The sequence below is a fragment of the Rattus rattus genome, chromosome 5 (genome assembly GCF_011064425.1).
Source record: "Rattus rattus isolate New Zealand chromosome 5, Rrattus_CSIRO_v1, whole genome shotgun sequence".
Classification (NCBI taxonomy): Eukaryota; Metazoa; Chordata; class Mammalia; order Rodentia; family Muridae; genus Rattus; species Rattus rattus.
In genome coordinates this window covers 56927255-56939566 of record NC_046158.1, presented here as the reverse complement: position 1 = coordinate 56939566, position 12312 = coordinate 56927255, and the positions used below count along the sequence as shown (strand labels likewise).

The 12312-nt window shown below is 37.9% G+C and overlaps 1 protein-coding gene across 3 annotated transcripts in view; it reads right to left on the bottom strand.

The window, feature by feature from the left end:
- Positions 1–11864, bottom strand: part of Ppp1r1c (protein phosphatase 1 regulatory inhibitor subunit 1C) — a 94783-nt gene extending 82919 nt beyond the window's left edge. For 2 of the 3 annotated variants that reach the window (XM_032901971.1, XM_032901973.1), the window contains exons 1-2: positions 11784–11864; positions 10003–10063 (exon numbers count right to left, since the gene is read on the bottom strand). In XM_032901971.1, coding sequence (XP_032757862.1) covers positions 10003–10063; positions 11784–11864 — 142 coding nt within the window. Of the gene's footprint in view, positions 1–10002; positions 10085–11783 lie in introns of all 3 variants that reach the window. The other variant, XM_032901970.1, reaches the window with a different exon arrangement.
- Between the last annotated feature and the right edge of the window lie 448 nt (positions 11865–12312).

Below are 12312 nucleotides of genomic sequence, written 5' to 3'. Positions count from 1 at the left end.
GCCAGCAGGTTCTAAAGATTCTTCTGTCTCCAAGGCTCACAATGCTGGCATCGCAGGAACAGCAAACCTGTACCTGGGTTTGTACAGAGATGCTGGGGACTCAGCTAAGAGTAAACATTTGGTAGCATGAGTAACTGAGTGTGAATCCCCAACACCCACCTAAATCCACAAATCTTGGATGGTAGGAGAGAGAGGCAGGCACATCCCTAGGGCTCAGTGACTCATATAATAAATTGGTGAGTTTCAACTTTTGAGACCATCCCTCAAAAAATATGGTAAAAGATGACAGACAAAGCCACCTGTATCACCGAGGTTAAATATTTTAAAACTTGGTTTTATTCTAACTGACTTAATTTTCTCTTTTTATATAGTCAATTCATATATAATATCCCTTCCATATATAAGCAAGGCAATATATTTATATTTGAAGAATAAGATTCTGAAAGTTCATTCTCATAGTGATAAGAAATTGCTATCAGAGAGCACAGGAAATTAAAAAGTGCAAATGTCCTATTTTATCTCACATGGTACTTTCGTTTAGTATTATTGCAATGCTAAGTCTGCATTGTTATATTAAAATCAGACTATCAATATTTTGCCATTTAATGATGCAGACTTTGGCAATTTTATTTTATAAATAACATTGTTCAACCCTCATTTGCACCTGCGTCAACTTATTCTAAATAGTTTGAAGTCATACAGCTGTATAAATGATGCAGAGAAGACTTGTAGATATAGATGTAGCATTTCACAATGTGCTGGGATACCCTGACAGTTAGAGGATGTCTGAAGGGACAAAGTGTAGACTGGGATTGAATGGTGAAGTCTTCCCAGTTTGAACGCATGGTTTGGGACAGGCTTTTCCTTTTACCTCTGGTTTTCCATGGTCACCTCCTGAGCCTTTGCAGAATACTTTTCCAAGAACTCAAGATAGAAGTATGCATAGAATACTTGTGTCTTAGAAGTAAAAGCAGCAACTTAATGTGAGATGGCATTCACATTGACTTACAAAAGCATCTTCTAAGTCTCTCTAAAGTCTGTTTTTGTTTTGACTTCCTTTGTAGGTTTGTCTATTTTAAAAGACTTGAATGATCTTATGTTTTCAAAGTAAACTACAGCTCCAATATGAACATAAAATAAAATAAAACGTAAAGTAAACTCCTTCTTATTAGCCTCTGGTAATTCCTCCTGACAGCTGTGCGTGGAGACTCTTGGTGGGACTCTTTAGATGTCATGTGTAGGACTCTTTAGATGTCATATGTAGAATCAGATGGAAAGATGGAAAGTCCCAAGCCTTGGGTCTTGTTTCTGAGTAATGTTCCCCAAAAAAGACATTTGAAAGTCATATTTCAATAAAGTATTCAGCTTGGTGAGATCCCGACCCTGCCTCACCCTCAAACCCTGCTGTCACCACAGGGCCATTAATTCTATGGTTTGGTGACTCTGAGCATTAACTTGAAGCAACTTGAATGAGCTGCCTTAAACTTAAAATTGAAAGTGAAATTTTAAGTATACTGGACAGCCAGTATTACCAGGCAAACACAAACGTGGACATCTATTTATTTAACGAACTCACACAAGCATTCTTTCAAATGACCATCTGCAGTACTTAGTAAGATACAATGGGACTGAAGTGATTTGAAACTTCCTTACCAGAGGTTTTAGGAAGATAAGTGGGTTCCTAGAAGCAGAGGGGCGGGGTATGGGAGGGGGGAAAGGGATAACATTTGAAATGTAAATACATAAAATATCCAAGAAAAATAAAAAAGAAAAAATTCACAAAATTAATCTCCATTCTAGAGCATATCCAACTCCAGCCTCTACTCTTTATCCATTTACATCATCAAACAGTTACTCTCGGTCAAGCACCTTTTCTGGGCAGCCTCGCTTATTTACAAATTTAAAATCTAATTCTGAGAAAGTCCTATGGAAGCATGCCTGTACGAAGGTGAAGTATATTGTATTTTGTTAATATCTTTGGCCATATACTAGCAGCTTCATTGTCCAAGTACAGAATACCGAATTGTGAATTTGTCTTATCTAAGTTTCCCTCTGGTCATAGTGAGGAGCACACCTCTATTTTATCCCTTAGAAAGTTATGTGTTCTCTAAAATGTCAGAAAGGTTTACAATACATTTGAGGATTTTAAAAGTGGATGTAAATGTACTAGGATATCAGCATTTAACATCTACTCAATGAGTAATTTAGAATGAATAGTAAAAGATTAGTTTCAACCTCACTTTTTTTTTATTAACTTGAGTATTTCTTATTTACATTTCGAGTGTTATTCCCTTTCCCGGTTTCCGGGCCAACATCCCCCAACCCCCCCCTCCCCTTCTTTATTCAACCTCACTTTTAAACACTTAAAACTAGAAGACCAACAGAATGACTTCCATATGCGTATCAGAACAATGGATGTAACAAAGAAATGTTTCTATTCCTTGGCCAGAATTAATTTTGTGATGGTTTTTGTAGTTTAGGCTTATATTGTTGTAGTTATTTCCTTTTCCATCTAAGCACACTCCTCTCTATTATCTAGGTTACATGTCCTCATAGGATTTGGGCCAACTGATAAACATTTACTGAATTAAAGTATATAGTTTAAGTAAACTATCCTAGAGTGGGTGGGAAGAAGGTGTTAGAATAACAATGTCAAGCTATGTGTCCATCAGACAGGGTTAGCTTTTGAAATTTCAGTGAGTCCTGCCCTGCAGTTTAAATAGGAGAATTGGGAGCGACAGAGACTGATTCCTACAAATGAGTCAGTCTAGACAAACTCTTAAAAAGTTGGCTTCGAAGAATCACTTCAAGGAATCAAAGAATGAAACCCGTGCCAGAATATAGGCTGGGGATGATGTATGACAGGAAGTCAGAACAAATGGATTGGGGTTAAAAATGATCCAGAAGAGCATTTCAGAGATGTCTCTAAAGAACTTTTTAAATAATGAATACTTGAGGTTCGTTTGCCATACTATTAAAATAAAATTTCACTGCTGGTCAGACATGTCTGTCAGACATATGTTTATTGAGTCTAATCATTTTAAGAATGTTATAGACAACAGTAGGAAACTTATTTAATAAAAACAATAAAGTTCTTAAGAACTCAAGTTCTAGTCTGTGAAAATGGTATTCGCCAACAAGGACATACAAGGGTGAATCAATGCTGCATCCTAGAGCATATAACAGTTCTACAGCTGTGCACACTTCTGGTTGACTTTGAGGTGTTAGACCTTTCCCCCCACAAGTGATGGTATCTCTTGGGGACTATGTATGCCTGCCTAACAGGATTCAAAATGGTGGACTTATTCCTTAACGCAATGTATGAGAATGCTAAGCTTTCCCAGCAGCAGCCAGTGAAGGAAATCTTCGGGATGTACTTGATAGTGGTTATTCTGCAGGACATTCTCTAATACTTCACTATTCTCTTTATAAAAGAAACAAACCAAGCTCAAGGGGAAGAAGCACACACCCAGTGTCTCACCAGCTGCTGGCAAAGTTGGAATTCAAACCAGGTCCTCTCAAAAGCCAAGCATTTCTACGATGCATAGTGCCCTATATAGCTGTTTTCATCTGCTTTAAGCTTCAAGAAGAAAACAGACACCAAAAGGAAATACTAGTCTAGTCAATGGTCATTCTATCGTATTTCACCAATTACCTTTTAAATATGGAAAAGGTGAGTTTGTGCGCTATTATGCAAAAATTAATTAAAACCATCATCCTGACAAAATGAAAAAATTTATTATTCGCCCTTCTGTTTTATTTTTAATTTGAATATAATATTCTTTATTTGAATGCTTACCATCTAACACATATTGCTATTACTAAGAGTTAAACTTTGCCTTTGACTCAACCATTCCATTTGATTGTACAATGTGGTTGTACAGGCTGAATAATTATGAAAAAAATAAGTCAATCAATTGCACAGTGGATGCTCCTTAAAAGCAGCTCACATTATTAGTCTTTAAATCTTTCCACATGGCTTGACATCCCGTAGTGAATAAAAATAAATGCTGAAGAAAAAAAATCCACAGATTTCTCGGACATTCCTTAGAAATTAATATCGGATAACGGTTGAGTGGACTTCAAACACTGGATTTGAGTTTTTCCCTCTCATGAACAGAAATAAGGCAAATAATTTCTGAGCAATCAATGGAGAGATCAGAATAATAATCACGTTGCTGAAGAAGATAAGAAAATTTAGACAGAAAGCACTCCTGTATACTATGGACCAGCATAACTTTTATTTGGCCACAGTTGATTTGAGGTCATTGGAGGTCACTGTCATCCCCAAGTCTCATACGATATCTTACTCAGATCATAAAGGTCCTAGAAAAATTCTCAGCGTCTCTGAAGCTGCCACTCATGTTGTGGTCTTTTGACCACACTATCATTCATTTTGAAAAACAGCAAGATTGTCATTAAAATGTTCATACATGTGACGCTCTTAACAAAGCAAATACATCTCCACTTTCACTTGATGCTACAAAGCTTCCCACTACTTCTGAACAAGGGGACTTCTGAGAAATCATTCAAAATTCCTGGGGCTCCGTTGTGTTTGAATGACAATGCATGTTCTAGTTAGGATTCTAATATGGGGCTTTGGACATTCTCATTAGGTGACTGAGTCTCAATATTATAAAATGTGTGTCTTGTTTACAAGTCACCCTCTAGGGTATACAGAATGCCACCGGCTTTCTTTGCAGTTTGCAGAGTCACATATTCCCAAGTGTTGGGAAGTCCAGTTCTCTCAGGCTCCTGGACTTACTCTCAAAATTGTAAGGAGTTGGCATGATCGTGACCACTGTAGCTCATAAGTTTCAGGTTAAGTAATTTTAGGACTCCCAGGTATATGAAAATACCCTCTCAATTTAATTCCTATTTCTAAGATAATTTAGGGGTAAAATAGTCAAGAGGAAGCCAACTTTCTCCAAAATTGGCTTGGAAGTAAATTCAATAAATACCCTTCCAAATCATTTTACACTGTATTTCCAGTTACAATTTTAGATGCATAATAAGCCTTTAAAGTCTTGGGCACTTACCTAAATCTTCACTTGGCTTCAGACCCTCTTATAGTTCAATCATGTTTAATAGGCCTCAGGCCCATTAAATATAATTGTAACCATGCAGCCTCTGCTTAACAGTAAATGGGAAAGGAAGTACGCCACAAACTTGAATATTCCCAAAGCCTGGTTTAGGCTGGCTTCTTACTGCAAGGCTGTGTGCTGCCCTGGGATCACAGTGCAGAGAGATTGGGGAGTAGTTGGAAAGGATTCCCTAAAATGCTTAGTGGTTCTGGAAATGGATAGTTGGTGTAAGAAAGTAACAATAAGGAATTGTTTTATAATAGGCGAAAAACAACTTTTATTGAGGAGAATAAGTGAAGATTTATTGTCAGAGAACTTCTTTTGCAATTTGGCAGAAGAAACTATTTCTTTAACCTCTAAAATTAATTAGATTTGAAGCTGAAAACCAGGCGTAATTATTCTATTTTTTCCTGAAGTGCCCTCTCAGGAGGCGGACGTGGTTTATGTCCTTCTATAACAATGTGAGATTAAACTAGCAATAGTTTCGAAATGTTTTCTTTTCCTAACTCTGGAGTTCTAATTCTGTGTATTAATCAGTTTTGGTGCCATGAGAAGGCACTCATTTTTCCCATGGCTTTAAAGTGACTGCCTCGCCTTCTTTTGGGTCCCTGGTAGGGTAAGACCTCATAGTGGACTTGTCATCGGGTGGCTGGACATTACCCAAATAATCCTACCTCCCTCCAGGAAGTTGTTATTTCTAAAAGTTTCCATCATATCTCAGCAGCACCAAAGATTTGAGTGTGTTGAGGCTTTTAGGAACATTTAACATTGAAAATATCAGAATGGCTAAGATCAAAAACTCAGGTGACAGCAGATGCTGGCAAGGATGTGGAGAAAGAGAAACACTCCTCCATGTTGGTGGGATTGCAGACTGGTACGACCACTCTGGAAATCAGTCTGGAGGTTCCTAAGAAAACTGAACATTCCACTGCCTGACGACCCAGCTATACCTCTCCTGGGCATATACTCAAAAGATGCCCCAATATATAACAAAGACACATTCTTCACTATGTTCATAGCAGCCTTATCTATAATAACCAGAAAGTGGAAAGAACCCAGATGCCCTTCAACAGAGGAATGGATTCAGAAAATGTGGTACATCTACACAGTGGAGTACTACTCAGCTATTAAAAACAATGCTTCATGAAATTCATAGGCAAATGGAATGAGCTGGAAAATATCATCCTGAGTGAGGTAACCCAATCACAGAAAAACACACTTGGTATGCACTCATTAATAAGTGGATATTAGCCCCAAAGCTCCCATTGCTAATTGTCTTATAGACAATGTTCAAGAAAATCCACATGTGAGATAAAATAAATTACAAAAGGCAGTTTTGTCTTTATTGCTCTATTAAGATGATTTATGTGTAAATCCAGATAACGCTGTAAGGATCAGACCGGTTGACTACAGATTACAGAAGAGCAAATGCTAACTGCATTTCCTATAAGAATGGATAACACCACTGTAGGATAGAATTTCATAGAATCTCATAAGCCCAGTTAGAAGCGGAACTGAAGTATAGAAAGAGAAGCAGCTTCTTCCAAAGTTGATCAAGTTACTGGTCTGAGAAGACAGGGGAAAGGGGACATTTGTCTTTGATGGCAGCTGAGTCCCAGATCTTATGCTCCTGGTATTTTGTTACTGTCATCTGACTGCTCAAAGTTATTTTGGAAACCAAATACTTAAATCCTTTCCTGTCTACAGGGAAGCATAGTATTTGCTATTGGCCTTTAGTATTCCTGCAGTGTTGAGTGAAGATGACTTGTTGACGTGTCAGAGGGTAATATAAACTTACTAGTTGTTTACCTGTTTCATAGGGCATCTCCTGGGGGAATTCTAGCTTATTTGCTAGGAAAAAACTGAGGGCATAGTTTATTGCCATGGGAACGGACCAATCAGGGGTCTATCTTCTCTGTGTTTGCATCACAGTCAAACTAGCAAAAATGAAACAACTGTACTAACAGGTTAACCTAGCATCCTGTTCTACTGCTCCATTCTGAAGTATAGCAGTATGAGAAATGCATATTTATACTGAAATCCATAATGTACCATCTGTGCTAATACCTAACATGGTAAATCATAATAGCAACAGAGAACTGCACTTTTTATTTAGTCATGGTTGCAGTCCACTCATATCCCATTGAAAAGAGTTCTGTTCTAGTCTCCCAGACAACTTTTCCCACTCTAAACACTGTAGCTCAGGTTGGCCAGGTATGTCTTATCTAATTCAGAACAGATAGAACTTGGGGCAAACGCATCTCAGCCCTCTAAGTGCTAGGATTATAGGCATGTGCCACCACACCCACATAGAGCATTTCATTAATTAACTCTCTAAAATGAAACAAATTTAGCTTTCTTTGCCTTATTTATTGACCATAAAGAAACACTTGCAGGGATTTGGGTCTTGAACAGTCTTAGTGACATATATTTCTAAGAATCTCCAATCATTTTTAGGGCTGTTTCAGTGAAGTAAAGAGAATGGTTTAGAGTTTTCTCCCCAGGATTTAAAGCTGCACCATTCCCTGTCTGTTCAAGCCCGCTGCTTTTGAGGGCAGAAGAGGCTGCTGCTTTGCAAAGGTAGGAGCTCTTAGGGAGTGCTTTTCTGGTGGCCTCATGTTTGTAACTAGGAACTGTTGCATAAGACAGAAATTGTCAGGGCAGAAGTGAACACAAAGCTGCCCTTGGGCTTGTTGTATGAGTCTCCCATAGGGCCTGCAGAGGCTGAGTTCTGAGATCAATTAACGATGACCCTCAATACCTGTTTTGCAGTTTTAAGGTATGTTTAGGTTAAACCATTGGGTCGTTAAAATAGCCTGTGAAGTAGAAACGAATGGGCATTATTGTATCTGTCTGATACAGGATAAAGCTCGAAGATGTCCCTTACCCAGGATTATAGGACTAGTAACCAGTGGCCAAGTTTATATTGAGTTTATAGTCCTTTCATTATTTGTTTGGCTGAGAAAATCTGACTTCAAGCTTTTTACTTGATACTGAGTTACATCGTTTTTACTTGGAAAAGTCTTAGTTCTAGGGCTTTGGTGCAGAATGTAGCTCCCATTCTAAACACAGTTCACATGTACACTGATGCCAGTGCTATACATGGCCATCTTTCAATAAAGAAGGAAGAGATACAGTAGATAAAATCTCCAAGGTGACTCAGCTATGTGTAAGATGCTGCTCACAGCTAATTTCACTCCAGGGGCCCAACCACAGAGATGGGGAAAGGTTGACAAAAGAAATGGGGAGTTAGTGGATGGAAAGTCTCCTAAGAGTAAGCTTCCTAGGTCAACATTAAATATCAACAGGATATCAAACATAGTTCCTCATTGGCTATAGTAAGTACCTCAAAGAAATTTCCCTAAATGCTGGGTTTGCCTGCTTGTAAGAACTTAGCATCTATTTTGTGCATTGAATAGCCAATGTTCAAGGTTACTGTCGGGCTAGAAGGAAAACAGGGGCTCTAGGGTCAGAACTGCCTAAGTTTTTAATCTTTGGAATAATGTCACAAAGGCCACTTCACCTCTCTCACACTTTCCTTTTGTGCAAAATGGCCCGTACTTAGCACTCAAGACATATCAATTACTGCGTGCAGTTTCAAATGAGAGCTACAAAGGCAGTGTATTTGGCGATGAGTTTAAGGATCAAATTAAGATTAAGGATCAAATTGGAATGCTTTGTTCTCAGCAGAGATAACTTATTTGTCTCCAATGAGCTTCCAATTTTTCTGTATATAGGCACAGTAATAAATATTCTATGAGAATTTTTCTTTCATTTTGTGTATTTCTCTAATTAAGAAGATCGCAGAAAGGCCAAGACTATTTTTTCCAGACATTCCTAGAAGAGCTCATTCACAATTTATAAATAGACATATAATCTTTCCATTATTCAATGTTTTCTCATCCTTTTTTGTTTACAGACTCACGTATGCTTGCACGCATGCATGTGAACATACACACACACACACACACACTCACACACACACACAGGAACAGCAACAACCACAAAAACCTTGAGATTTGTTGGGTTATGAAATTAATGACCTCTTCTGGTCTGCTTATATTTTCAGGGCTGCCATTAAATGTAAGACGAAAATCACTCCACTCAGTAAGTAAACAATGTTTGTCTATTACAGACCATAGTTCTTTATCGTGACTAATAATGCAGTTTTACTTTTTACAGGAAATGGAAACTAAAACCTCGACAAATGGATGCAACTGTTCGGAATGGCTCGCAAATGGGCAGCGCTGAAAATTGATCTGGTTCCTTTTCAATTGCATTATTCAGAGATGACATCAGCAGCAAGGCTGTAGCCAATGTCGCCCTTCCCATACCATAAATAAAATCACATTCTGCAAAAAAATATAATCATCTACAGGCCTGCAACTTGAACCTCAAAACCTAATTAGGCAACTTTTCACCAACTTTCTCAATAAGGCCTGAACCAGATTCCCTATAAGCACACAGAAACCAATGCCAATAAAGCACGGCACACCATGTGATGAGCAGTGTGTCATTCTAGAACAATGATTTTAATCTGTGGGTCTTGACCCCTTTGATTAGAAAACAAGATCACAGGAGTTGTCTAAGACCATCATAAAACACAGATGTTTACATTACGATTCATTACAGAAGCAAAATTACAGTTATGAAAATAATTTTATGGTTGGGGATCACCAGGACATGAGAGCTATATTAAAATGGGGCAGCATTAGAAAGGTTGAGAACCACTTGTCTAGAGGAAAAAGTGGGCTGTTGGTGGAGACAATTCTTATACTATTTATTCATGATTTTGTTTATTATCCCTTTCAGGTAACTGAAACCCTAAGCTGGAACTTGTCATCAATGCCATGCTCTTTGGACCTCTTAGACAGCCCCGCTCCATTTCGTCGATAGGAAAGACATCATGCCTCTTTACCTGGGGGGTTATGCTCATTGACAATCACAAGGGATGCTGGTGTAGGTCTTCTTTTCCTGATCTGTGAACAGCAAAGGCCCAGCTAATGTCAGTGTGAGAATCAGACACTGTCCCTAATTGTCTCTGCAGCTCACACAGTTGCCCACCCCCTTCTTTCACTAATATACACAAGCAAATGTCTAAAAGGAACACAATATATGCTGACTACATATTTTATAACACAGGAAGCCATCAGAACTGCTAGACATTACTAACATTTTCTTTGAGCACAAAGCCATACTTCTGAAGGAAAAAAAATAATAGTTGTATAACTCTAAAAATGCAAGTGAAATTAATATACTAGAAAATATAAAAATGGATAACTTCCTTAAATGGCTGTGGTAACACCTTATGACATATCAAGGTCCCTTGCTCTTAGTAAATGAGACAAAATTGGAAGCCTCAAATTTCTACTGTGTGTTATAATTTAATTGGAAATGTCAGCTTCTGGATTTCAATTAGTATGGTTAACATTTTACTTTCTAATTTAATATTTAAACCAAATTGGCAGGTCAACAAAAATTACAGATGTTATAAGAATGTGTATTTTAATTCCTTCAGGCAGTGGATTACAAAAAAATAAAAGGGAGAGAACACGAAAGAAAAAGGATATGTTGAAAGATGTCAACGTAATAGGAAAGGAGAGGGGGTAGATATGAATATATACATATACACAAACATATATATATATATTGTGTGTATGTGAAATCGTAAATAAATACATTGAAGTTACTCAAAAGTGTCGAAGAAAAAACATATATATTCCCTTTTGATAGGAGTTACAGAAAAATATTATGATTAGACACTTCTTGCTTCTGATAGCTTAAATTTATTCATTTAATGTATTCATTCAATTAAATTCTCAGTGTATTTGTCAATACAATAAAGAATAAAATGTATGAATGATGTTCAAGATGGAAACAATGTTTGGTTCAGTGAATAGACACTGTCAAGGTTATAGTTATCTGGGTGGACCTACTGTGAAAACATCCTGTAAAGTAAGACTCACAGAGTTCATACTTTAAAACCTTGTGTAAACTGTTTGGAAGAGAATTCAGGGATCTTCTGGGTTTTAAGCAATTAATGTATTAGATTGGATTTCTCATAATTTCTTTGCTTATTCCTAAGGTATGCCACATTTGATTTTGTGCCACAGAACCCTTTTAAGTGGGTTCACTGCACCAGAGTCTAAGGAAATATGAACAATTAGAAAGCAATATTAGACACAGAAAAGGAATCCAGGAAAATGTAAAACAGCACTTTTTATATCCAGTGCCCCATATGTAATGGGCAAAGGACATGAACGATATGTTTTGGGAAACACAATAAAACCACATTAAAAATAGACATCTATAATACTGAATTAGTCTGGGATTTAGTGCTTTAATTTTTACATTTCTTTTTTGTTTTATAAATAACAAAATGAAAGATTGCTAATTTTTGGTAAAGTTTACAAAGCTTCTTTAAATGTTGAAACTGTTACCTTAGAAAGCAGAAGCCAGCACCAGACCAGAATGTCTAATACATTGGTCTGTCTAATTTTCTATAAAATTAAGTGCTGCTAAAAATTTTAGCCAATTGTTTTCCAGTGCACCCCAAACATGAGTGCAAAAGCAAACTCCTTTCTCATCATAAAAGTCACAATATAGGCAAATGCGGAAAGCAGAGGACCTTTCACCTAGTAAGAATGTATGCTCTTACTGCCCGGTACCCAGGAATCCTTCCCCACCCTCTCTCCTTACCTGCTCTGCTGCCTCTGGAGCGATCTGGCTCTGGAATAAAGGCACAGCAAATTGTATCTTTTTGGGGCTGTTGGGCTCCATGCTAATGATGAGTCTAAGACAGAGTGGTGAAGCACTCAAACAGACAGAGCTCAATTGCTGTCCGAAGCGTCTCCGGAGACACCCTTCACCAAGCCACACTCGGCGCTTTGTAATAAATCTCTGTAATTCCAGCGTGAGCAAGAGAAGATGTCGAGGTCTGAGCAACTCCGTTCTTCAAAATCCTGTGATGCCTGGCTTTCCTAATCCACCACCAACCCTTTGGATCCTCTCAACACAACACGGAAAGGAAGAATAAGCTAATTGTGTCTCTGCTCACTAATACACATGCCAAGCTTTCACTCAGGGGCTAATTGAAATTGCAATGCTAGCCCTGAAGGACCTGCTGCCCTGGGATTTAAAAGAAAGGCTCTATCCACTGTACATTACTAGCCGGCTGCTCAAAAGTGCAGTGTAAGCTCCCTCTGAGCATTACAGGGGTGGGTCATCC